Source organism: Cyprinodon tularosa, unplaced genomic scaffold, assembly GCF_016077235.1.
Source record: "Cyprinodon tularosa strain WSP-4 unplaced genomic scaffold, ASM1607723v1 ctg351, whole genome shotgun sequence".
Classification (NCBI taxonomy): domain Eukaryota; kingdom Metazoa; phylum Chordata; class Actinopteri; order Cyprinodontiformes; family Cyprinodontidae; genus Cyprinodon; species Cyprinodon tularosa.
Window position 1 is genome coordinate 159318 of NW_024039065.1, and position 27487 is coordinate 186804.

The window sequence follows — 27487 nt, forward strand, 5'->3', positions numbered from 1 at the left end:
GTTTCTTTGGTACGCGATTTTTTTTTTTATATGACCCTTTCGGGTACCCATACTTATCCATGTGACCCCGGAAGTAAATGCAGTGAGGAGTTTTTGCCTTTAGCCGAAAACAAAACAAGAGATTTAACGTTTTGTGAGCCGTGAACTGTCCGTGTTTCGCCGTCCCAGACTAGGAGCTTACATCGAGAGATTATTTCTGCAGAGTTTGATCTACAGGGACGAAAGTTCTCCTCATCCAGAATGAAAACTGTTCTGATGGTGGCAGAGAAACCTTCTCTGGCTCAGTCCATCGCTAAAATCCTCTCCAAAGGTAAATCAGAGCCCGTTTAAACAGACCTGTTCGATTAATTAGAAGATTCTGGAAAACGTTGTTTCATTGATTCAGACTGATTCAGTTCATTTAGGATTCAGACCAAGAAATAAACGTCTTATTACAGAAACATTGTATAAGAATAATTTTAATCAGAAACATAGAGAATTTAGTTATCATTTGGAGAGAATATAGCATCATTTGGATGGATATGATGGTTGGAGGAAAGCAGACCTGATTAATCAACCTGCAGAGCAATTCAACGCAGAGGCGCTTTTAGACTGGAGTCCTGCCTGGTTTGGACCTTTTAAAGTTGCGCTTTTAAAACGCAAGACGCACAAAGTGGCAGCAGAAAATATTTGTTAACCTAAACCATGTTATTATCAGAAATAACAATAGCTTCAGTAGCTGGTTCAAAGCTGACACCGACTTGAACCACATCCTGGATCTACATTAGTATTAATTCTGCTCTCTGAACCCTGGAGGTTAGAATACTGACACCTGCTGGACATTTAAAGACACTACAGACTAAACTGAATTGATCTGATGACCTAGTAAAATATCATTAAAGTTATTGTAGGTTATATTATTTCCATATGCTATGTTTAACCCTTTATAGGGCAAGCTACCCTAGCATACCCCTTACAAATGGAGTCTCTCAGTGGACTACATGGATGTAGCCTATATCTTGTTTTGGTATTTGACCAATTAGATGAGCCCTTGAATGATATATTACCTACTGTAAAATTAAGTTGGAAAAAGAAAAGGTTAACATGTTAAGAAAAACAGGTAAAAAGCTAATTGAAAAGTTAAAACGTTAAAATTTATTATATTTAGGTTTATAAACAACAAAAAAATGTAAATGCCAGAAACAGCAAAATAAAAGTGTTTCTTTCACTCTCAGAGTGTTTTTCATGAATTTCTTATAGAAGCACTTTTGTTATTTTTCTTAATATAATAAGGCAAGTTAATGTCTATTGACATTAATTTTTGCCATCAGAATATCCATATTTTTTAGTGTTATAAAGGTAATAAGGTCTTCTCCTGGATTGGAAAAACACTATTGGCTTGAAATTTTGATTTTTAAAGTATTTCATTGAGTGACCTATAAAGGGTTAAAATGAAAATATCTTTGATATTTTTAGATGCTGCCAATAAATAAGGTAAACATATATCATGATGTGATAATTCAGCGGAAAATGTGAATGAGGATGCTTGTGGACTAGGATTTTAAGTCATTATTTTAAAACAATAAGTACAGTAAAACAGTAAATAAACTAAGAATCAATTTGAAATTAACTTTAATACAGATAAGTTGAGTGATAACTGAGAGGAAATGTATGACACAATGAGAAAATAAAAATAAAAATGCAACGGCTGAAACGTTCCTATTCCTTTTTTGGCTCCAAAATTCTTTATAATTTTAATGATAAACTGCAAAAGATGAGACTTAAACAGAGTTTAGTAAGTCAGTCAGTTAGAAACGACTCCTGTATCGGTCACATGACTTTCTTGAAACGAGACGCGCACCGATACGGTGTTCTGTTCTATGGGCTCCCCCCCATCGGTGTTAATGGACCCATCGCTACCAGTTACTATATAAAAAAATTATCTGGATGGATCTGCAGTCTGGATAATGTGTTCTATCGGGTCATTCTGGTTCCTGTCTTCTCTTATAGGAAGCTGCTCCAGTCGGAAAGGCCTGAACGGAGCGTGTTCGGTACATGAGTACAGCGGCAGCTTCCAGGGCCAGACGGTCCGCTTCAAGATGACCTCGGTTTGTGGTCATGTGATGAGCCTGGATTTTACTGGTGGGTTTCTGCTGAACCGGTGCTGCTCACTTTATCTCCTGGTAGGTTGTGGCATCGAGTTCATGAGAAGAAAACTGAAAGGAATCATCTGAACCCTCTCAGGCACCATGGGAAACCGTTCTGTTCCAGATCTTTAAGGATCCAAGCTCTGGTGGATCAGAAGCAACCTGTCAGTAGTTGTGGGTTTTCCAAAAGTCATGGCCTGTGCTCAGTTTTCTGCTGTAGCATGCTTTCTTCATTTAAAAGATGATAGCTTTAGTAAACTCCCTGGTTTGTAATCCACAGCCCGGTGGTTGAAGCAGCAGAATCAAAGCTAAAGGAGTCAGTTACTGTCCAATAATTGTGGTAAAGGAAATATGCTCCATTTTTTTATATCAATGGTTCCTAACATTTTCTGCCTGTGACCTAAAAATTAACAATACAAGGGACTGAAGAGCCCTAAAACACATATGATTACCAGCTATGTGGGTTGAATCTGATCCATGCTGCTGGAACATTAGGATCATTTTCCCTGATTTCATGCAACCCTAGTTTCTATTGTCATATTTATATTTGCTTTATAATAAATCTGTGATCCGATCCATTAGAACACATTGATGAGCCTTCAAGCCTCAGACAGAGTAAAGCCAATCCTGAGAAATTATTTTAACTGTGAATTATTGCTCTTCATTCATGTTTGTAAACCTTTAAGTTTTCTTAGTTCTGGGTTGTAAAACCCTTTATTGTCCCACAATGGGAACATTCCCTCTCTGCATTTTGACCCCTCCCCTTGTGGGAGCAGTGGGCTGCCATTGTGTGGCGCCTGGGGAGCAGTGTGGGGTTTTGCTCAGGAACCCAGAGTGGAGGCTATGGGGATCGAACCAGGTACTTGCCAGCTTCACAAGCACACTGCTCTAACCACTTGGCCAACACTAGTTAGTTTAAGTTCTCTCAGTTCTGGGTTAAAACCAGGAGGAGGAACAACCTTCTCAGGGCTGAAGATGTATCTGTAGACAATGGTGGGCGTTGCATGTGGTACCTAGGCCTTCAGTGGGCAACCCTTAACTTAATCTACTTCAATTTGCAACAATTGGGGTCAAGGTGTCAATATCACCACTTTTGCATTTTAAAGGTTTATTATGCAAAATTTTTCAGTTAATTAATGTGTTCCATAACATTTTGGATGATTAAATGAGTCATTTCAGGTCGAACAAAGGTTTTCTCGGCCGCCCTGGTGGTCTGTAGGGGAAATACAGTATTTGCAATTGCAGGAGCCCTCGGCCCGCTCCCACAGGCTCAGAACTCTCGTGCATCGCGAGAGTCGGTCTTGCTTTACGGCGAGAACTTGGCTAACTACAATCTTTGTTATTTAGACACATGCATAACAAATAATGTATGAAAACATGCTAAATTTTCAAACTCGAAAATTGGAACAAAATAGTCACTTACCGCAGTAGACATGGTGATTTGTTGCGTTCGCCTGTCTGCTAAGCTCAAAACAACCGCGCCTGGCTTGACGGAGAAACCAGGAGAACAGCCGAGCATATTTACGACAGTGCACTTTTACTTTCGCCCTCTGGGGGGAGCCTCGCTGGAAAATCAACACCGGTTGCATAGTATACCTTTAATAACAGAAACCCCCCCAATAGTATTCAAATATGAACTGTAACAAGCGCAGGTAATTTCCCTCTGGGATTATTAAAGTATAAAAAAAAACAAAAAAACAAACAACAAAAGAACAAAAGTGAATCAAAAATACAGATTACCGCTAGCTTAACTTGGCTGTAAACGTTTAGCTCTAACTGACCAATCAGAGGAGAGAAAATGCTGACGTAGGGGCGGGCCCGATGGCTGGTCTGTGGGGTAAATCGGAAATCTGATTGGTTGAAGAAAACGTTCCTCAGTAATATTGTTACAGTAATAGAAGCCAGCACTGAAGGCTCTGGGCAGATTTGATTGACATAGCAACCTATGGGGCCAAAATGGTAGCTTTAATATTTGCAAATGTGTGTGGAGAGTTGTGTGTCTGTATCTCGATTTGTGTGTGTGCAGTGGGATTTGAAAATGTGTAAATAAATCTGTAAATGTGTGAGGAGATTTGTGTGTCTGTACAACAATCTGCAAATGTGTAAAACTACTTGTGTGTAATCCGTTTTGCAAATGTGTAAAAAATCCACAAATCTGTATTCAGATCTGCAAATGTGTACTGAGACTTGCAAATGTGTAGATCAATCTAACAAAAACCACAACCTCCTGTTCCCATTCTAAATAAGTTTCCATTTAACCCCGTGTTTCCGAAACTTAATCTAGATATAACCTCTTTTTTATTCCTTTCCGTTCTCCTCATTTCACCAATTTTCCTTTGAATACTATAAAGCCAACTTCCAGTTCTATGCTCTTCCCACAGCTTCTGCCATCTTTCCGTAACCTTTTGTTTAATAATAGATAAAAAAATTTCCTTACTGAATGGTATCAATATCATCCTTGTCACGTCAACTCCCGCAGCGGAGGAAAAAAAAAAAGGTAGAGGCTGTCTGTGAGCCTGTGGTCAGGGCAGCATGTGAGCCTGCGAGCCTGCGCAAGGGGTTACAAATCGCGAAAATACACATACAAATCCTTCTACGCATTTGTGCATCTCACGCGGCAGAAGAGTAGCAAAAATCACGTGTGTAAAGAGAGCCAACTGAAAAACCGCTTGACTTGTAACCAATGATTTGTCTGTATTTCTGGGTCTTGAAGCGAAAATACTTCAGACACAAGTGTCTCTGTGTGTGCTTACAGATTGATCTACACATTTGCAAGTCTCAGTACACATTTGCAGATCTGAATACAGATTTGTGGATTTTTTACACATTTGCAAATCTCAGTACACATTTGCAGATCTCAATACAGATTTGTGGATTTTTTACACATTTGCAAATCTCAGTACACATTTGCAGATCTCAATACAGATTTGTGGATTTTTTACACATTTGCAAAACGGATTACACACAAGTAGTTTTACACATTTGCAGATTGTTGTACAGACACACAAATCTCCTCACACATTTACAGATTTATTTACACATTTTCAAATCCCACTGCACACACACAAATCGAGATACAGACACACAACTCTCCACACACATTTGCAAATATTAAAGCTACCATTTTGGCCCCATAGCAACCCACGAAGGCTGAAATCTGATTGGACAAAAAATATAGCAACCAGATAAATGTAATGGAAGCAGCGCAGCAAAGAGAAACGCTACAAAATAAATGAATTGGAATAAATTATTACAGATGGAAAGAGGAAAATTTAAGTTTAGGTTGTGATTTTAGGCCAATATTGAAGGCCCTTCCAGACCACCACTGTTAGTAGATGTAAACTTAAGAAAGATCTCATAGAATCCGTGTCTCAGTCAACAGATCGGAATCGGCCACCTGGATTTTCTGACAGATTGCTCTCTTTGTAGGAAAATACAACAACTGGGACAAGGTGGACCCGGCAGAACTGTTCAGTAAAGCTCCCACAGAGAAGAAGGAGGCCAACCCTAAGCTGAACATGGTGAAGTTCCTGCAGGTTGAGGCCCGAGGCTGCGACTGTGTGGTTTTATGGTTGGACTGTGACAAAGAAGGCGAAAACATCTGTTTCGAGGTACTCTAACTCTGACCTCTTTGCACCAAAGGATAAATGTTTGTTTGGAGTCAGAAAACCGACGTCCGTTTAACAACTTCACCGCTTTGAACCCCAGGTTCTGGATGCCATCCAGCCTGTCATGAATAAAGGCGACGGCAGAGAGCAGAGCGTTTTCCGGGCCAAGTTCAGCTCCATAACCGACACCGACATCTGGAACGCCATGAACCGCCTGGGGGAACCCAACAAGAACGAGGCGCTGTCGGTGGACGCCCGCCAGGAGCTGGACCTGCGGATCGGCTGTGCCTTCACACGGTGGGCGGATCCGACTCAACCTCTGACCTGATGACATCATCCAAAGCAGCTTAGATGCTCTTCATGCAAATTATAAATCTACTCTGTAATATCTATATTTGTGTAAAGAAAAATAATCAAACTTGCATTATCTGTTTTTCAGAGAGAACCCATCAGCTCCTCGATTAGAAAATATGCTTCAGACTGGTCCGGTTCTGCTCCCGCACTGCAAAAAATGGAAATCTAAATCAGTCATTTTTTCTTAAACTAAGTGCATTTGTTCTTGAATTGAGGAGGTAAGTGAGATGCTTTGCCAATGGAACAAGACAATTTACATTTAAAATAAGAAAAAGCAACCGCATTGTCTTATTTCAAGTGGATATTATCTGATAATCTTATTTTAAGAGTAAAAATACTAATTCCATTGGCAAATCATCTTATTTACCTACTAAAATGAAGGGTAAATACGCTTGAATTAAGACATTTTTACTTATTTCGAGACCATTTTTGCAGTGAGGTGTTCTGTCAGATGAGCATACCTTGTCAGACCAGCATACCCATAGTCAATCAAATGTGCAAGACGTCAGATTGGAGTTTTTGTATGAAAAATAGACTTTAAACTACCTGGCAAGCTTGCATCCCTTTAGTCATGGAAAAAAAAAACTATTTAAGGTCAGATCACCATACGCTACACAAAACACCAAAAAGTAAGTAATTAAATTGTTTTTTGTTTACTAAAGTAATACACCCCTTTTGAGGTAGTTTAAAGTTTATTTTTAGTACAAAACTAAAGGGATAGACGGGTATGGGTGTGCTGGTCTGACCGGGTATGCTCATCTGACGGAACACCGGCGCGAGGCTGTAGGATTCTGAGGAGAGCAGCGGTTAGATCCTCTAAGGTCTTGTCTCTCACTCTGTTCCTGTCTGCTTTCAGGTTCCAGACCAAATATTTCCAGGGCAAATATGGGAACTTGGACTCGTCTCTAATCTCGTTTGGACCGTGTCAGACCCCAACGCTCGGATTCTGTGTGGAGCGCCATGATAAGATCCAGTCCTTTAAACCGGAAACATTCTGGGTCATCCAGGCAAAGGTATCCTAGGTCCTTTAGTTGTCTGTAGGTTCTGGTTTGGTACAGAGAGTTTGGGTACCACCATCTTTAGGTTTCATTTTTTTCCAGCAGCTGTCTGGAGGGGGGGCGGCTCTGGTTGGGAGAATCCCGCACACAGTCAGATTTCAGGCTGGATCTTTAGAAGCGGTTCTGAGCTCAGGCTGCTAAACTGTCTTGTGTGTTGGCCAGGTGTTCAAAGGAAAGGATTCCCCGCTGACCCTGGACTGGAGCAGGGTGAGGGTTTTCGACAGGGAGGTGGGGCAGATGTTTGTCAGCCTGGCCAAGACCTCCAAGGAGGCCCAGGTAAGGATCACCGCACCAAAGTCCTGAGCTCTGATTCCATCCGGCAGGCATCATGCAGCCGTTTGATGATATAATCAAAAACTTAAAACACTGACACTGTCACATAAAATTATATACCTGCATAGTAGCGGTAGTAGTAACTGTGTAGTAGTTAGTACTGGGTATGTAGCAGCTGGAACTTAGGTAGTAGGAACTCTAATAGGTGGTAGTAGTAGGTAGTAAAGACGTAATAGTATGTATTGTTAGCTTTACAGTAGTAACTGTATAGTAGGTAGCAGGGATGGGCAATTAATTGCATTTGTAATATAATCGTAATTTAACAAAATTCTATTTTTTAAATTGCAGAGGCACTGATTTTTAAGACAGTAAATTTCTCCCTCCAGTCCTTTAGGTGTTGAAGTGGGTTTGTTGCCACACAAAAGGGTAGAGAGATTTGCAGCTAACGCGTAGAAACTTGACCTTTAAACTCAAAATTTACAGTAAAATCCTGCAATAATGGACTCTGGGAAAGCAAGCGTTCAAAAACCAAAAGCCTAGAGGTGAAACATCTACAAAATTTAAATAGAATCGCAGTTTAGATTTTTGGCAAAATCGTTCAGCACTAGCAGGTAGTACTAGCTTTACAGTAGTAGTAGTAGTAATTGTATAGTAGGAAGTAGTATGTTAGAAGGGCTGTATAGTGGATAGTATTAGCCTTACAATAGTTGTAGGAGTAACTCTAGTAGTAGCAAGTACTAGTAGGTAGTAAAGGCTGTATATATGTAGTAGTAGCTAGGGCTGGGTACTGAACATTGGTTCTTTTATGGTACCGAAACATGCCTCGTCTTTCGGTGATTGGCTGTAACACTTAACGTGATTGCGTCATCCAGGTAAAATACATAGGTGGTCACGCCTACAGCCAGGGTTCATGTGTAGCTGTTGTGAACCGGTTGCGAGCATCGTGGAACTCCTTTAAAATGCCCCCCAGGTCAAAAGTGCGGCTTCACTTTATTAAGACTGATGCCAATAGCGCGCAATGAAATACATGCACGGAAACAATTTAAGAGCAGAAAGTTGCTCGGTGTTTGACTGCAAGAAGAGCGGACCGCAGCCGGCACGACCATCCTCCTCTCAGCAGCCCGTGGGCGGAGCAAAGCCAGAGCGGAGTGAATCATGCTGCTTTCACACCGGACGCAGCAGGAGCAGCAAAATCGCGTCTGCTGCTTCCTTTTTGCTGCTTGTGCCAGTTAGTTCTGACGCGCGGCTGAAGTAGCTTTGCTGCTCTGGCTGCGCGGTCGAAAAGTGTGTCTGACGCGCGTTGGGCGGAGCTTCTCTATCCTTTATTTGCCTTGCAGCTATATTTGCTGTGATCAGTGGGAATAAAGTAGTTTTAATATGTTTTTAAGTGAGAAAGTCCACCTGAAAACTTCATCAGTGCCGTCAGTTCATCCAGATTACCATCCTGCCTTCCAATATTATTTCTGTCGGAGCCGCTCAGACCGCTCAGATCCAGAGAAAGCAGACATGTTAATTTTTCTAAAGTAAAAAGGTCCTCACAATGTAACAGTGAATATTACACACTGACTTGTTTGCAACTGTTCTTCTTCACTGAAAATATTTTTTTATGTAAGAGGAAAAATGTAAATGGAAAAATCAGAGCTTAAAATAAAACTCAAGTTTTGTACTTTGTTATGTTGTGTAATTTTCTTTTTCTTCGAATTGATATTATAAAACTGGTATCGAAAAAAGTATCGTTCAGGAACCGGTATCGAAGTGAAGGTATTGGTTTTGGTACCGGCACCGAAAATTTTTGAACAATACCCAGCCCTAGTAGTGGCTATACAGTAGTAATAGTAACTCTATAGTATGTAGGAAGGGCTGTATAATAAGTAGTAGTAACTCTGTAGTACGGTAGTAGTAGGCAGAAAGGCTGTATCTCTGTAGCTATAAAGTAGTAGTAACTATAATAGGTTTTAGTAGGTAGTAAAGGCTGTATAGTAAGTAGTATAGTATAGAAAGTAGGGGCTGATTAACCACTGAGTTTTGTGACCTGGGTCTGTTGTGACCATAATAATATCCGGTGTTGGATTGTAACTAGGATCATGATGATGATGATGATGATGTGTTTTCTGGGTGCAGGTGGAGTCTGTGAGCAAAAAGGAGAAGGCCAAACAGAGGCCTCAGGCCCTGAATACTGTGGAGATGCTGAGAGTGGCCAGCTCTGCTTTAGGTAATCCCATCAGATCAGCTCAACACCATCCGCTCCAGCCCTTCATCAGTTTCCTCTGTCGTTAAAGTTATAGTAGCTAGCTCTAGAGTAGGTAGCAGTAGCTGTGTAGTATCCATCCATCCTTGAGATATTCCTTCACTTATAGGATATTTTAGAATCACTCTGAGTCTGAAATAAACAATAATCTGTAGAACGGAGCTCAAAGTTTGACCAGCCTTGGTCTGGAGGAAGATCAGACGTGTTGCCGGGTCGTTGCAGGTATGGGTCCCCAGCACACCATGCAGATCGCAGAGCGCCTTTACACCCAGGGCTACATCAGCTACCCTCGGACTGAGACCACCCACTACCCCGAGAACTTTGACCTGAAGGGGACCCTGAAGCAGCAGGTCAACAATCCAGCGTGGTCGGAGGAGGTAAGGCTGTGTGCTGCGAATCCATAATTAGTCAGCCTCATTTATTCAAGGATGAGTGCAAAACGTAATCAGAGGTATCTGACCATGAATATAAATATAAAACCTCATTTAGAGTTAAAATATTGTTTTTTTATCAGGTGAAAGCGCTTCTGTCATCCGGTATAAACCGTCCCAGGAAGGGCAGCGACGCAGGAGACCATCCTCCCATCACTCCCATGCGTTGTGCGTCAGAGGGGGAGCTGGGTGAGTCATACGGGCTGCATGAAAGGGAATAATGAGTCTGCATAATGTTGTGTTGGGGTACGGTGTGTGTGTAGGCTCGTGTGCTGGTTTCCGGTGTTTCAGGGCTAGTTTCTAGCTCGTTCATGGAGTTTTTCTTTCTTGTCTTCAAAGCAGAAGGATGAAGGGTCAGAAGAGACACAGCAGTGAATCAGACAAAAGTTAAAACGGAACCACAGGAGGCCTTATGCATCAGTTTAAAACACAAAAATCACAGAAGCTCCAAAAAAAGTAGAAGAACCAATGATGAGAACCTGCAGGAGGAACAGAGTGTTTAAAAACAATCATCAGGCAACTAGTGATTAACATTAAATATGAAAGGAAAGGTCCTGTCATTATTTATACCTAAAACTAAAACGTGATTTAATGATTTTAGTGTTAATCAGTAAAATAAAAATAATCATTTTCGTCACAATGATTGAGTCTGGGAGCGGCCATTTTTGCCCAAATATAGTAGCCCCTCCCTCCTGCCATCTTCCGGCAGTGACGTCACGGTGCGGTAAGCCTAGCGCCATTCTCCCCGCTTTACAAGCTAAATCAATGGGAACTACTAGACACATCTGCAATCAACAACAATTATTGAAGATTTCCAGAGGACTTCACCATTGAAATTCACCAGAGCTATAGTGAAACTGACAATGCCCACGTGCATGGCAGCTGGATGTTGGAATACATCGGGTAAATAAAGAGTTATTTCACCTTTCTGATTCCTGATCCTCCACGGACGGGTTGGTCGTTGGATCGCCAACTTGAAGAGGGAGGATTTGCCATTGAACTTCCGGCCAGAGAAAAAACACGTAATATGTAGCCAACATTTGGAAGAAGAATGTTTTCAAGATGACTTGGATAATAGCGCATTGTGACAAACAGCAGATACAGCACTGGGACTTGATCAACAGCCGATACCGCACCGAGACGTCACAAACCAGTAGGTGGCAGTAGTGTTCTTTGACAAACATGGATGCCTCCAGTAAAGCACATTCACATGAAAATTACTCTGAATTAAAAACACTGATCATTTATTGAACAGTTGGTAATAATTTTAATTTTAAAGGAATTTCGAAAGTTTTAATTCTGAATATGAGCGACTTTTCCTTTAACAGATGAAGCCCTGTTGGCTTTCCTGTAATGACAGAGAACAGTGGTAATATTTCTGTTAGAATCCAGTTTTGTCCTGGTTGGTAAATAGTTTGTTTCTCAGGGAATTTTTCCTCGCTTCTTGCAGGCAGCGACGGTTGGCGGCTCTACGACTACATCACGCGACATTTCATCGCCACCGTCAGTCAGGACTGCAAGTACCTACAAACCACCATTGACTTCCGGGTTGGCACGGAGGCCTTCTCCTGCAGCGGGAAAACTCTCATATCGGCAGGTAAGACCAGGAGTCGGGTCTAGAAGGAGAAACACTCTCATGTCATTTCTTCCTTTTCCTCTCTCAGCTGATGGAGCGGCTGCGTCCGGTTTTAGCTCTTTTCTTAAAGGTATTGTGGAGGATTTTTCACGGATTTTTTAAAAGACCTGCCCTTTCAATGTGCGTGCGAGAGCGTGCACGAGCCCATTTCTCCTCGTGCACTTTCTGTTTAAAAGTAGCTGTTCTCATAGCTCATACAAGCTTGCTTTGTCCGGATATCCACCTTAACCCCTAAATCCCTCAATCACTATATAAAGCGGGGACTATATGGTGAACTCAGTTAACTGACCGCTCGGACAGATGATCACAACTTTGTTCTCCCTGTTGGTACCGTAACTCCTCCTTCACCGGGCAGTGCCTGCGCCATCTTTGGTATTAGTCGTCGCTGTCGGGTAGCGACAGCCTATGGCGACAGCGTGCCGCTGTGACAGCAAATCCCATAATGCTTTGCGGGCAGAGCGCTACGCGCAAAGCATTCTGGGTTATATCTGCCTCTTCTGAGGCCTTTCTTTTCTTCTCATTCACTTCGTAGACACTTTTTTCTTACAACCCTCGGCCATTTTCAAAGAACCGCGGTGAGAAAGGCGAGCTTCATGACTGTCTGAAACCGTAGCTCACCACAGATATACGCCTGAAAGTGAAAATGCGCAGAAAAAGATAGCTAACGGGACGAACACGTAGGACGGCCTTACGTTAACAAATCACCAGAATGATTGACAATTAGGAGGACCGCTTATTTAGATGATCCACCTGGAAATAAAAGATCATCCTCTATACCTTTAAGATTAACTTAAGGCTCTAGTGGCCTTTATTTTTTCATAGGTAGGTAGACAGGAAATGGGAGTAGAGAAGGTGAAAGGTCACCATGCTGATGATGGCCACGTCGAGGAGCAAAGCGTCGGTAGACGGATGACCGATTAACCCCTGCAACACCGCCGCGCCCGTTTTATATGATTTCTGATAAGCTGTCACTGATCCTACCTTGCTGATCATTAGGGGTGTAAATCACATCCATCATGGCAATTTGATTTCCTGACCCAACGATTCGATTATTTTCGATACTCAAGAATACACCACGATTCAATTAATTGGTTAATTTTTTTTTAACACCTTACAGGCTAGACAATGTTTCAAATTTGAAATAAATCAATAAAAGCTGTAATATCGTTCTGCATTTTTTTTTAGAAACAGCAAATACCAGAAGTAGAAAAGTTGTACTCCACCTATTCCTATTAAAACCCCATTCATTGAAAAATAATAATGCCCCTACGTTATAGATTCTGAAAGGCCTTGCATCCAATAATACTGCACAAAATCAGTGCAATGAGTGCAATGCAATACCTTGGCTCCAGACGTACCGCCCGCCGGTAAATGAAGCCACAATCCTCCTCAATAGAACCTCCTATTTCACCCTTTAAATGCGTGATCATAATATATAGAAAGAAATGGATGCAGGTCAGGGTATACTGGATGTGCAGTGAAGCTTTTATTTTTTTGTCCCAGTCTTCTTTTGTTGGTTTGACAAACTCTGCCAAATGCTCTGCTAAACTGGCATCAGAAACACCAGCAGATGATTCTGAATGGAGCAGACTAGTATAAGTATAATAAAAAGTTATCCAATAAAAAGTGTCGTTATCACTTGCACACGAACGTGAGCTGTGTGTGTCGCTCATTATTCTCAGAGGGAACGTCACTCTCGTTCACTTTCATTAGCACAAAAATGATCGGTTCAGTTCATCAGAAATATGAAGGTATTCATGCACAACACAGCACTCGTAACACAGCAGAGCTGTAGGACTGATATATACAGAAGAATTAGCCAGAATCATTGTGATCTGAGTGAAGTTTAACTGATGTTCAGCAGCTCTGCTTTCACAGCGTTGGTGTCTTTATGGTTGAAATGATGCAGAATGGGACCAGAGGAAGGCAGATAGGATCCTTCTAATAACCATGTCCACCTTTCTGTCCCTCCTTCAGGAATCGTCTGCCCATTTAATTAACTTATTAGCTAATCTTATTGTGTCCAGAGAGGCAGGACCCAGCTCAGGGGCGCTAAGGAGTGTTTTATGTTCCCAGGTTACACAGCGGTGATGCCCTGGCAGGGGATCCCGCTGGAAGAAGCTCTGCCTGCCTGTGAGCATGGAGACACTTTTACAGTGGAGGAGGTGAAGCTGGTGGAGCGGCAGACGAGTCCTCCTGACTACCTGACAGAGGCTGAACTCATCACGCTCATGGAGAAACACGGCATCGGTAGGAGAACCGAGTTCTACAGGAGAAAAACTCCCTAAACCCGATCATTTAAGAAAGGAAGCAGCTGGAAGCTCAGAGAAATACAGAGAAAATGGAAGAGGATGAAGAGAGAAGGGTGAGGATGAAGGGAGGAGGGTGAGGTGGAAGAGAGAAGGGGAGGATGAAGGGAGGAGGGTGAGGCGCAAGAGAGAAGGGTGAGGCACAAGAGAGAAGGGTGAGGCGGAAAAGAGAAGGGTGAGGCGGAAGAGAGGAGGGTGAGGCGCAAGAGAGAAGGCTGAGGCGCAAGAGAGAAGGGTGAGGCGGAAAAGAGAAGGGTGAGGCGGAAGAGAGGAGGGTGAGGCGCAAGACAGAAGGCTGAGGCGCAAGAGAGAAGGGTGAGGATGAAGAGAGAAGGGTGAGGATGAAGAGAGAAGGGTGAGGATGAAGGGAGGAGGGTGAGGTGGAAGAGAGAAGGGTGAGGATGAAGGGAGGAGGGTGAGGCGCAAGAGAGAAGGCTGAGGCGCAAGAGAGAAGGGTGAGGATGAAGAGAGAAGGGTGAGGATGAAGGGAGAAGGGTGAGGATGAAGGGAGAAGGGTGAGGGAGAAGGGTGAGGATGAAGAGAGAAGGGTGAGGATGAAGGGAGAAGGGTGAGGATGAAGGGAGAAGGATGAGGAGGAAGAGAGAAGGGTGAGGCGAAAGAGAAGGAGGATGAGGCGGAAGAGAGAAGGGTGAGGCGGAAGAGAGAAGGGTGAGGCGCAAGATAGAGGGGTGAGGAAGAGGAGAGAAGGGTGAGGCGGAAGAGAGGAGGATGAGGAGGAAGAGAGCAGGGTGAGACAGGAGAGAGGAGGATGAGGAGGAAGAGAGAAGGGTGAGGAGGAAGAGAGAAGGGTGAGGCGGAAGAGAGAAGGGTGAGGCGGAAGAGAGAAGGGTGAGGAAGAGGAGAGAAGGGTGAGGCGGAAGAGAGGAGGATGAGGAGGAAGAGAGGAGGAAGAGAGGAGGATGAGGAGGAAGAGAGGAGAATTAGGAGGAAGAGAGAAGGGTGAGGCGGAAGAGAGAAGGGTGAGGCGGAAGAGAGAGGGGTGAGGAAGAGGAGAGAAGGGTGAGGCGGAAGAGAGGAGGATGAGGAGGAAGAGAGAAGGGTGAGGCGGAAGAGAGAAGGGTGAGGCGGAAGAGAGGAGGATGAGGAGGAAGAGAGAAGGGTGAGGCAGGAGAGAGGAGGAAGAGAGGAGGATGAGGAGGAAGAGAGGAGGATGAGGAGGAAGAGAGGAGGATGAGGAGGAAGAGAGGAGGATGAGGAGGAAGAGAGAAGGGTGAGGCGGAAGAGAGAAGGGTGAGGCGGAAGAGAGGAGGATGAGGAGGAAGAGAGAAGGGTGAGGCAGGAGAGAGGAGGAGGATGAGGAGGAAGAGAGGAGGATGAGGAGGAAGAGAGGAGGGTGAGGCGGAAGAGAGGAGGAGGATGAGGATGAAGAGAGAAGGGTGAGGCGGAAGAGAGAAGGGTGAGGCGGAAGAGAGGAGGATGAGGAGGAAGAGAGACGGGTGAGGCAGAAGAGAGACGGGTGAGGCAGAAGAGAGGAGGATGAGGATGAAGAGAGAAGGGTGAGGAGGAAGAGAGAAGGGTGAGGCGGAAGAGAGGAGGATGAGGAGGAAGAGAGACGGGTGAGGCAGAAGAGAGACGGGTGAGGCGGAAGAGAGAGGGGTGAGGAAGAGGAGAGAGGGGTGAGGAAGAGGAGAGAAGGGTGAGGAGGAAGAGAGGAGGATGAGGAGGAAGAGAGGAGGATGAGGAGGAAGAGAGAAGGGTGAGGCGGATGGGGAGGAAGAGAGGAGGATGAGGAGGAAGAGAGAAGGGTGAGGCGGAAGAGAGGAGGATGAGGCGGAAGAGAGGAGGGTGAGGAGGAAGAGAGAAGGGTGAGGCGGAAGAGAGAAGGGTGAGGCGGAAGAGAGGAGGGTGAGGAGGAAGAGAGGAGGGTGAGGAGGAAGAGAGGAGGATGAGGCGGAAGAGAGGAGGATGAGGAGGAAGAGAGAAGGGTGAGGCGGAAGAGAGAAGGGTGAGGCGGAAGAGAGAGGGGTGAGGAAGAGGAGAGGAGGATGAGGAGGGAGAGAGGAGGATGAGGAGGAAGAGAGGAGGATGAGGAGGAAGAGAGGAGGATGAGGAGGAAGAGAGAAGGGTGAGGCGGAAGAGAGGAGGATGAGGCGGAAGAGAGAAGGGTGAGGCGGAAGAGAGGAGGATGAGGCGGAAGAGAGGAGGGTGAGGAGGAAGAGAGAAGGGTGAGGCGGAAGAGAGAAGGGTGAGGCGGAAGAGAGGAGGGTGAGGCGGAAGAGAGGAGGGTGAGGAGGAAGAGAGGAGGGTGAGGAGGAAGAGAGGAGGATGAGGCGGAAGAGAGGAGGATGAGGAGGAAGAGAGAAGGGTGAGGCGGAAGAGAGAAGGGTGAGGCGGAAGAGAGAAGGGTGAGGCGGAAGAGAGAGGGGTGAGGAAGAGGAGAGGAGGATGAGGAGGGAGAGAGGAGGATGAGGAGGAAGAGAGGAGGATGAGGAGGAAGAGAGGAGGATGAGGAGGAAGAGAGAAGGGTGAGGCGGAAGAGAGAAGAGTGAGGCGGAAGAGAGAGGGGTGAGGAAGAGGAGAGGAGGATGAGGAGGGAGAGAGGAGGATGAGGAGGAAGAGAGGAGGATGAGGAGGAAGAGAGGGGGATGAGGAGGAAGAGAGAAGGGTGAGGCGGAAGAGAGAACGGTGAGGCAGAAGGGAGAAGGGTGAGGCGGAAAAGAGAGGGGTGAGGAAGAGGAGAGAAGGGTGAGGAGGAAGAGAGGATGATGAGGAGGAAGAGAGGAGGGTGAGGAGGAAGAGAGGAGGGTGAGGAGGAAGAGAGGAGGATGAGGCGGAAGAGAGAAGGGTGAGGAGGAAGAGAGAAGGGTGAGGCGGAAGAGAGAAGGGTGAGGCGGAAGAGAGAGGGGTGAGGAAGAGGAGAGGAGGATGAGGAGGAAGAGAGAAGGGTGAGGCAGGAGAGAGGAGGATGAGGAGGAAGAGAGGAGGATGAGGAGGAAGAGAGGGGGATGAGGAGGAAGAGAGAAGGGTGAGGCAGGAGAGAGGAGGATGAGGAGGAAGAGAGGAGGATGAGGAGGAAGAGAGAAGGGTGAGGCGGAAGAGAGAAGGGTGAGGCGGAAGAGAGAGGGGTGAGGAAGAGGAGAGGATGAGGAGGGAGAGAGGAGGATGAGGAGGAAGAGAGGAGGATGAGGAGGAAGAGAGGGGGATGAGGAGGAAGAGAGAAGGGTGAGGCGGAAGAGAGAACGGTGAGGCAGAAGGGAGAAAGAACGGTGAGGCGGAAAAGAGAGGGGTGAGGAAGAGGAGAGAAGGGTGAGGAGGAAGAGAGGATGATGAGGAGGAAGAGAGGAGGGTGAGGAGGAAGAGAGGAGGGTGAGGAGGAAGAGAGGAGGATGAGGCGGAAGAGAGAAGGGTGAGGAGGAAGAGAGAAGGGTGAGGCGGAAGAGAGAAGGGTGAGGCGGAAGAGAGAAGGGTGAGGCGGAAGAGAGAGGGGTGAGGAAGAGGAGAGGAGGATGAGGAGGAAGAGAGAAGGGTGAGGCAGGAGAGAGGAGGATGAGGAGGAAGAGAGGAGGATGAGGAGGAAGAGAGGAGGGTGAGGCGGAAGAGAGGAGGAGGATGAGGATGAAGAGAGAAGGGTGAGGCGGAAGAGAGAAGGGTGAGGCGGAAGAGAGAAGGGTGAGGCGGAAGAGAGGAGGGTGAGGAGGAAGAGAGAAGGGTGAGGCAGGAGAGAGGAGGATGAGGAGGAAGAGAGGAGGATGAGGAGGAAGAGAGGAGGGTGAGGCGGAAGAGAGGAGGAGGATGAGGATGAAGAGAGAAGGGTGAGGCGGAAGAGAGAAGGGTGAGGCGGAAGAGAGGAGGATGAGGAGGAAGAGAGACGGGTGAGGCAGAAGAGAGACGGGTGAGGCAGAAGAGAGGAGGATGAGGATGAAGAGAGAAGGGTGAGGAGGAAGAGAGAAGGGTGAGGCGGAAGAGAGGAGGATGAGGAGGAAGAGAGACGGGTGAGGCAGAAGAGAGACGGGTGAGGCGGAAGAGAGAGGGGTGAGGAAGAGGAGAGAAGGGTGAGGAGGAAGAGAGGAGGATGAGGAGGAAGAGAGGAGGATGAGGAGGAAGAGAGAAGGGTGAGGCGGAAGAGAGAGCGGTGAGGAAGAGGAGAGAAGGGTGAGGCGGAAGAGAGGAGGATGAGGAGGAAGAGAGAAGGGTGAGGAAGAGGAGAGGAGGATGAGGAGGAAGAGAGAAGGGTGAAGCAGGAGAGAGGAGGATGAGGAGGATGGGGAGGAAGAGAGGAGGATGAGGAGGAAGAGAGAAGGGTGAGGCGGAAGAGAGGAGGATGAGGCGGAAGAGAGGAGGGTGAGGAGGAAGAGAGAAGGGTGAGGCGGAAGAGAGAAGGGTGAGGCGGAAGAGAGGAGGGTGAGGAGGAAGAGAGGAGGGTGAGGAGGAAGAGAGGAGGATGAGGCGGAAGAGAGGAGGATGAGGAGGAAGAGAGAAGGGTGAGGCGGAAGAGAGAAGGGTGAGGCGGAAGAGAGAGGGGTGAGGAAGAGGAGAGGAGGATGAGGAGGGAGAGAGGAGGATGAGGAGGAAGAGAGGAGGATGAGGAGGAAGAGAGGAGGATGAGGAGGAAGAGAGAAGGGTGAGGCGGAAGAGAGGAGGATGAGGCGGAAGAGAGGAGGGTGAGGAGGAAGAGAGAAGGGTGAGGCGGAAGAGAGAAGGGTGAGGCGGAAGAGAGGAGGGTGAGGAGGAAGAGAGGAGGGTGAGGAGGAAGAGAGGAGGATGAGGCGGAAGAGAGGAGGATGAGGAGGAAGAGAGAAGGGTGAGGCGGAAGAGAGAAGGGTGAGGCGGAAGAGAGAAGGGTGAGGCGGAAGAGAGAGGGGTGAGGAAGAGGAGAGGAGGATGAGGAGGGAGAGAGGAGGATGAGGAGGAAGAGAGGAGGATGAGGAGGAAGAGAGGAGGATGAGGAGGAAGAGAGAAGGGTGAGGCGGAAGAGAGAAGGGTGAGGCGGAAGAGAGAGGGGTGAGGAAGAGGAGAGGAGGATGAGGAGGGAGAGAGGAGGATGAGGAGGAAGAGAGGAGGGTGAGGAGGAAGAGAGGGGGATGAGGAGGAAGAGAGAAGGGTGAGGCGGAAGAGAGAACGGTGAGGCAGAAGGGAGAAGGGTGAGGCGGAAAAGAGAGGGGTGAGGAAGAGGAGAGAAGGGTGAGGAGGAAGAGAGGATGATGAGGAGGAAGAGAGGAGGGTGAGGAGGAAGAGAGGAGGGTGAGGAGGAAGAGAGGAGGATGAGGCGGAAGAGAGAAGGGTGAGGCGGAAGAGAGAAGGGTGAGGCGGAAGAGAGAAGGGTGAGGCGGAAGAGAGAGGGGTGAGGAAGAGGAGAGGAGGATGAGGAGGAAGAGAGAAGGGTGAGGCAGGAGAGAGGAGGATGAGGAGGAAGAGAGGAGGATGAGGAGGAAGAGAGGGGGATGAGGAGGAAGAGAGAAGGGTGAGGCAGGAGAGAGGAGGATGAGGAGGAAGAGAGGAGGATGAGGAGGAAGAGAGAAGGGTGAGGCGGAAGAGAGAAGGGTGAGGCGGAAGAGAGAGGGGTGAGGAAGAGGAGAGGAGGATGAGGAGGGAGAGAGGAGGATGAGGAGGAAGAGAGGAGGATGAGGAGGAAGAGAGGGGGATGAGGAGGAAGAGAGAAGGGTGAGGCGGAAGAGAGAACGGTGAGGCAGAAGGGAGAAAGAAGGGTGAGGCGGAAAAGAGAGGGGTGAGGAAGAGGAGAGAAGGGTGAGGAGGAAGAGAGGATGATGAGGAGGAAGAGAGGAGGGTGAGGAGGAAGAGAGGAGGGTGAGGAGGAAGAGAGGAGGATGAGGCGGAAGAGAGAAGGGTGAGGAGGAAGAGAGAAGGGTGAGGCGGAAGAGAGAAGGGTGAGGCGGAAGAGAGAGGGGTGAGGAAGAGGAGAGGAGGATGAGGAGGAAGAGAGAAGGGTGAGGCAGGAGAGAGGAGGATGAGGAGGAAGAGAGGAGGATGAGGAGGAAGAGAGGGGGATGAGGAGGAAGAGAGAAGGGTGAGGCGGAAGAGAGGAGGATGAGGAGGAAGAGAGAACGGCGAGGCAGAAGGGAGAAGGGTGAGGCGGAAGAGAGAGGGGTGAGGAAGAGGAGAGAAGGGTGAGGAGGAAGAGAGGATGATGAGGAGGAAGAGAGGAGGATGAGGAGGAAGAGAGAAGGGTGAGGCGGAAGAGAGAAGGGTGAGGCGGAAGAGAGAGGGGTGAGGAAGAGGAGAGAAGGGTGAGGCGGAAGAGAGGAGGATGAGGATGAAGAGAGAAGGGTGAGGAAGAGGAGAGAAGGGTGAGGCGGAAGGGAGAAGGGTGAGAAGGGTGAGGCAGAAGGGTGAGGATGAAGAGAAAGGGGTGAGGCAGAGGAGAGAAGGGTGAGGAGGTTAAGGCAGAAGAAGTTTCTCAGAGACTGAGCCGTTATGTTTCCAGGAAGCCATCCTAGATGTAGACCTTCCAGATTTCACTGTAGAACTGCTGTTAATGACCTGCTGACCACCAGGACGTATCTAACCCTAACACTGGTCTCCAAGGCACTGATGCCAGCATCCCCGTCCACATCAACAACATCTGCCAGAGGAACTACGTGACGGTGGAGAACGGCCGCAGACTGAAGCCCACCAACCTCGGCATCGTCTTGGTGCACGGCTACCATAAGACAGGTACATCAGCTTCCTTCAGTGGAGGGATGGGGCGGTTTCACCCGCTGAATGCCTGGAGGAGGCTGGAGGCCTGTTTGTTTCTATTAAAACTCTTCAGTTAAATACATTGATTGATCAGAGTCTCTCCGACTATTAAATGGGGGGCCATATTGATTATTGGCCCCCAGGCTGGACCTTGAACACTCCCGTCTGTTTGTGCTGTCAGATGCTGAGCTGGTGCTGCCGACCATCCGGAGCGCCGTGGAGAAGCAGCTGAACCTCATTGCTCAGGGAAAGGCCAACTACCAGCAGGTGCTGCAGCACACGCTGGACATCTTCAAGAGGAAGTTCCACTACTTTGTGGACTCCATCACCAGTAAGTTCCTGCAGCTCTGACCGCATCCAGCCGTAAACGTCCACCTGGACGCGGCTCATCTGCGTGCTGTGTGCCGCAGGTATGGATGAACTGATGGAGGTCTCCTTCTCCCCCATCGCCGCCACTGGAAAGCCCCTCTCCCGCTGTGGGAAATGCCACCGCTTCATGAAGTACATCCAGGTGAGCGGTTCTGCTGCTGTTGATGAATGGGAGCCACAGTCTTTGGGTTTGAGCGCCCCCTTCTGGTCACCTCCTGTTCTCTGGTTAAGTTCATCCATGTTGGGAACCTTTTGACAGATTCAGTGTCTGTTATATGGAGGATAAAAAGTGCCAAAATTAAATAAATAAATACAGCATTAAATAAATAATTAAATGTGTCAATCATTAATTAAAACCATGTCACTAATATAAAGTGCCACAATTAAATAAATAAATACAGCGATAAACAATTAATTAAATGTGTAATTCATTAAATAAATAAGGAATTAAATATATAAATCTGTCATTAATTTAATAAAATGCATCTTCATTTTATTAACAAAATATATATAATTATTTCAGTGTGCATTTAATTATTTCATGGTCCTGTGTCGCAGTGCATCGAAACCATTAAAAGAATCTGTCAAACTCACCCATCAAAGTTAGGGGGCGGTTATCTAACACCTGATTGGTCGCCTGCACATTAAGGCGAAGCAAATCGATTACAGAGACTGTGATCCACAGGTTGTGAACATACTCTGATACAGTAGGTGGCGACTCGATTCGCGTTAACCCCGCCCCCTAACTTTGATGGGTGAGTTTGACAGATTCTTTTAATTGTTTCGATGCACTGCGACACAGGACCATGAAATAATTAAATGCACACTGAAATAATTATATATATTTTGTTAATAAAATGAAGATGCATTTTATTAAATTAATGACAGATTTATATATTTAATTCCTTATTTATTTAATGAATTACACATTTAATTAATTGTTTATCGCTGTATTTATTTATTTAATTTTGGCACTTTTTATCCTCCATACTGTCAGACGTCAGCATGAAGAGTTTGGTATTTGTATCTCCAAACATGTAGGATTTATTTCAGGAAGTATCCTGCCGAGCGCTACTTTGAGCCTGTGGCGCCCCCTTCAGGCCACTGTGCCAAAGTGATCAACACTTTTTGTTTGTATTATTTTATTTATTTGATGCTTTGACTTGTTGGGCGAGCAGAGAGATAAACTGGTATAAAGTGACCATGAAGCTTATTCTGATTGAAAGAATGTTTTTTTCTAATAACGAAAAAAATATTTGAACTGGTATTGTCTCCAAATGAGACGGTGGATTGGTTTTCTGAGGATTTTTGGCCAGATGGTCTCATTTATTGGCAGAAAAAAAACAAAATGAATTACTTACTTTTTTAAGTTTTTTGAAGCGTATGGCAATCTCTCCTTAATTATATATATTTTTTAACGTGACTAAAGGGATATACGCCCGTAGAGGTAGTTAAAAGTCTATTTTTTTTACAAAACTAAAAGGGATAAACTCAAATCTGACATCTTGCACATGCATACTGACTATGCAATGGTTCTGCAACATCTAACGCTCCCAGTGAGCTTTGGAAACATTGTTCAGAGAAAAATACGGTTTTATTACTTCTGATCTTTTCATTAAGCTCACAAAGAGCATGTCATCCTGATTGAATATATTCAGGTAATACCAAGCTGCAGGTCTGACCTCCATATAAGGTCAGAAAGTTCTGCTAACCTGACTGAAAACCCGCAGGTTGTTCTGTGGGTCATTGTGTCCCAGCTGGAGCTATTAAACGAAGCGAGTTCCTCTGTCTGCAGGCCAAGCCGAGCCGACTCCACTGCTCCCACTGCGATGAGACCTACAGCCTGCCCCAGAACGGAGCCATCAAGCTGTACAAGGAGCTCCGCTGTCCGCTGGACGACTTTGAGCTGGTGCTGTGGACGTCTGGCGCCCGAGGGAAGAGCTACCCGCTGTGTCCCTACTGCTTCAGCCACCCCCCCTTCAGGGACATGAAGAAAGGTACTCCTACTGGTTCCCATTCCCAGCATGTTGACCCCAGAACATGACCTTAGAATAAAGGCAGAACCAAGCAGTGGTTATATGACATCATGCCGTGTTTGAAACTGGAAAGAATTAGATTTTCTCTTCAACACTCAACTGGTAAATTTGAAGAAACATGGGGCCCATTTCTTGACTAATTTCAAAACTTACAATAATGCTTCAGTTTAAGTTAATTAATTTTCTTTAAATGTTTTCCATTTCTGTCAGGGAATGTAGAGTGTGGACCTACTGGGTAGTGACCTGGGTTTTTACCAATATGTCTGTGTTGGACAAATACTTCTTTGTATTTACAAACTGTATGTACAAAAAGAAAAGAAAATTCAATAAAAAGACAGCGATTAAAAGATAAACTGCTAACAGAACCATCTTCTTCATAATCTGAAGAACCTCTGGTTTTAATCCCACCCATCCAGTCTCCACTCAGAGGAGCTGTTGACCCGAAAGTGAAAAATCCCAGCCTGATGGGTTTGATTCCAGCTAACCCTGTGGAACGTCAGCGTGCCTCTGAGCAAAGCACCTCTCCCTGTGTGTGTACCTGTAGGTTAGAGTTAGCTTTGAGTGACCAGAACATCTTCTGAAAGTTTTCCTCCGTAGGCTCAGTGCAGCGGTCCGATGCGAGGACCGTTGTGGCTGTAAAAGCTCTGCTGCGAGCTGATTGCACCTTCTCTTCTGTTCCTACAGGTATGGGATGCAATGAATGCACCCATCCCTCCTGCCAGCATTCCCTCAACTCTCTGGGCATCGGCCAGTGTGTGGAGTGCGACAGCGGGGTTCTGGTGCTGGATCCCACCTCTGGGCCCAAATGGAGAATGGCCTGCAACAAGTGCAACGTGGTGGTGCACTTCTTTGAACACGCACACAAAGTACAGGTGGGAGGATTTATCGATGCTTACAACACTGATACACCGACTCACTGAGTGATGGGACTAGCTGCAAATATAAAATCAATTTCAATTCAGTTTATTTCTATAGCGCCAATTCACAACACGTCATCTCAAAGGAACTTTACAGTTCACCAGATCATTAAATCAAATTGATTCAAAGTTTTCTGTCTAAGTAAACCAGCTGATTGCATCGACTCATTGACTCTATGGCAATCCCTCACACTAAGCATGCTTGTAGCGACAGTGGAGAGGAAAAACCAGAACCAGGCTCAGTGTGAGCGGCCATCTGCTGAGGCCGACTGGGGTTCAAGGAGACAGAAGCAGAGATACAAAAAGCAGCTGTAAAAGGCGCCTGGTCCAGGAAACACACAGCCAGGCAGACGAGCTCCGAGCCAGCTCCCATGTCAGAGGATGAAGAGAGCACATCCAGCCAGTCACAGTCAGAGAAACAGGACCACACTGAAACACAGGCCAAGCTCCAACATCTAGAAACAAATGGGTTGATGGGAGCAGCACAGCTGATATTTCTTTCCAGGATGGAGTCACAGCCAAAAGGAAACAGACGAGGCAAAGCTACTATGAGAAAAAGCAGAGAGCAGAACGTTAGAGATTGAACTAACAGATTCTGCAGAGTGGGAAAATAGAGATAGAATGAAGCAGAATGATGAAAAAGGGGTCCCTATGTCCTCCAGCAGTCTAAGCCTATAGCAGCATAACTATAGAGATAGCTCCGGATAACCTGAGCCACTCTAACTATAAGCTTTATCAAAAAGGAAAGTTTTAAGCCTAGCCTTAAAAGTAGACAGGGTGTCTGCCTCACGGACTAAAACTGGTAGTTGGTTCCACAGGAGAGGAGCCTGATAACTAAAAGATCTGCCTCCCATTCTAGTTTTAGAAATTCTAGGAACCACTAGTAAACCTGCAGATTGAGAGCGAAGTGCTCTGTTAGGAACATAAGGAACAATCAGATCTCTGATATCAGATGGAGCTTGGCCATTTAAAGGCTTTATATGTGAGAAGGAGGATTTTAAATTCTATTCTGGATTTAACAGGAAGCCAATGAAGAGAAGCCAGGATAGGAGAGATATGATCTCTCTTTTTCATTTTCATCAGAACTCTGGCTGCAGCATTTTGGATCAGCTGAAGGCTTTTAACTACAGTTTGTGGACTTCCTGATAGTAAAGAATTACAATAGTCCAGCCTTGAAGTAACAAATGCATGGACTAGTTTTTCAGCATCACCCCTGGACAGGATATTTCTCATTTTTGCTATGATCGCTCCTCCATACACACTCCGCTTTGTTTTAAGAAAATAGAAATATAAAAAATATAACCGCGGATGTCTGGGGGACAGTGATTGGCCTACGTGTTCTGAATCCTGGCATACCATAAAGAATAAATGATGAACAGTTTAGTTTGTGCCTTCAAGTCGTTACCCATAGGAAGACGTTACTTGGATATAACCTAACGGAATATCTTCAGAACGGCTCCAAATGACACAAAACTCATATGGGTGAGTAGAACATGATGTAATTACATAAAATCAAGGGACCAATGTAAAAAAAACGGTGTTCCCCTTTAAATGTCTGGCTCAGGGAGCCAGAGTGTGAGTGCGTGGGAGCTGGGCTTGAACTCAGAACATCTGGATTTCAAGCATAATGCCAGAACTACTAGGCTACTCTCCCCTTAGTTCAGATCTGTTCCAATAGTGGAGTCATTTCAGCAGACATGTTTGATCCGTGAGTTTCAGAAACTGATACGAGATTAGATTGACCACGCGTCGTCTGCCCAAAGCACAGGGTTCCAACTCCAGCATATTCACCACAAACGGGTTTAAATCGGACGAATCCAGACTTGGACTGAGACTCTTTCCTCATGCTGGATGGAGATAGCCTCGTGAGACCATCCTGATCTCACGAGTTTTCAAGGTTTCACTCGCTTATCAGTCCGGAGACTCTCCGTTGAAGAAAATTTGGAGCCGTTCACCAAACGAACGTCCAATCAGCGTTGGCTTTGAGGCGGGTTGAGGTGTGACGCAACGAGAAGCGCGACAGTTCAGTCTAAAGAACATGGCGGCTTCAGCCGATGAAACTAGCGTTAGCGTGGCTATCGAGCAAGTTTTATCGGAATTACAGAGTATTTCTTCACTGAAAGAAGAGCAAAACACTGCTCTGGAGGCTTTTCTCAGAGGAAAAGATGTTTTTGCTCTTCTCCCGACTGGTTTCGGCAAGAGTTTGATCTATCAATTGGCTCCTCTTCGTCGTCATTCTGTTAGTACGCCATATGCTTTGTTGATCCGATTGGTTTATTTGGCCCGTCTATCGCCAACATAGGCCAATCAGCTAACCAGTATTTCACCCCTTCCCAAAATTACTTCTACGGAAGGTTTCCAGATGGATATGCGGAGCAAATCCATCTGGTTAGGATGGAGAAGGGTTGTTTTTAGCGTTTTTCTTCCAAACATCATCTCCTTTAGATTGTATATAATCATCCAGATTTGGTCATTAGCTTTGCCTCCTGCAGCCTGTGTCATCATACCGGAGTCTCCACGCCTCAACAGCCTTCATGCCAGAGTTAAATAGACCTGAAGACTCCTGCACTGATAGTGGATGAGACCAGTTTGTTTGGTCACGGTTCACAGCAAACTGGTTCTGGTCGTGTTCATACGGCTCGGTTCTGAAGCTCCTCTCTCCCTCCCGTTAGGTCGCTCAGGAGAGCTGCGACGCTTGCGATGCCTCCCTCGTCGCTGTGGACTTCAACAAGACCCGCACCCCACTTCCTGACGGCGAGACTCAACACACCGGCTGCGTTTTCTGTGACTCCGTCTTCCAGGACTTGGTGGAGCTCAAACACGCCACCATGAGGCACTCCATGTATCGAGGCGGGGGATCCAGACGCGGAGGCCGGGGAAGAGGAAGGGGACGTCGTGGCAACCCTAAGAAACCCAAAGATAAAATGGCAGCCCTGGCAGCGTACTTTGTGTAGCGTTTCCAAACCTGTCAGCGAATTTTCAATAAATATCTGATTTCCAAGTTTGCTTTGATCTTCGGTGAAGCTGTGTGATGACCTGGTCCTCCTGTTGGTCATGTGATGGAAAGGTGACGCGTCCACAAACACCGCGGCTGTTTCTGCTCCTGAAGAACCAAACTACTCTGGAACTGTTGTGATGGACCTCTGATGCATCCCTGATGTCTCGGGTCTTTTGTTGAGTTTTATGCTTAAAATATGAAATGTTTTGTGTCTTATGTTTATTTTCCCTTTGGACCAGATTCATTGTTCACTAAGATGCAGCTGATGACAAAGAGTTGTTTGCAAAAAAAGTTAAAAAACAATCCACTGGACCTTTTTTCTAAGTTTGAAGACTTTTCACTTCTCATCTAGGAAGCTTTTTCAATTTAAAATAGATTTTTTGAATATTTTTGAAGTATTTTGAATTGAAAAAGCTTCCAGGATGAGAAGCGAAACATCTTCAAACTTGGAAACAATGTCCAGTGGA

The 27487-nt window shown here is 46.1% G+C and overlaps 1 protein-coding gene across 1 annotated transcript; it reads left to right on the top strand.

Annotated features, from left to right (window-relative positions):
* Nucleotides 1-50: 50 nt before the first annotated feature.
* Nucleotides 51-27019, top strand: top3b (DNA topoisomerase III beta). The gene is made up of 17 exons (XM_038295205.1): nt 51-310; nt 1990-2121; nt 5556-5737; nt 5835-6031; nt 6945-7101; nt 7309-7422; nt 9541-9631; nt 9890-10044; nt 10182-10287; nt 11549-11695; nt 13811-13984; nt 20548-20676; nt 20882-21031; nt 21111-21211; nt 22865-23066; nt 23790-23977; nt 26695-27019. Exons 1-17 carry the CDS (start codon nt 241-243, stop codon nt 26974-26976), a joined length of 2577 nt encoding a protein of 858 aa, XP_038151133.1. The 5' UTR covers nt 51-240; the 3' UTR covers nt 26977-27019.
* The last annotated feature ends 468 nt before the right edge of the window (nt 27020-27487 follow it).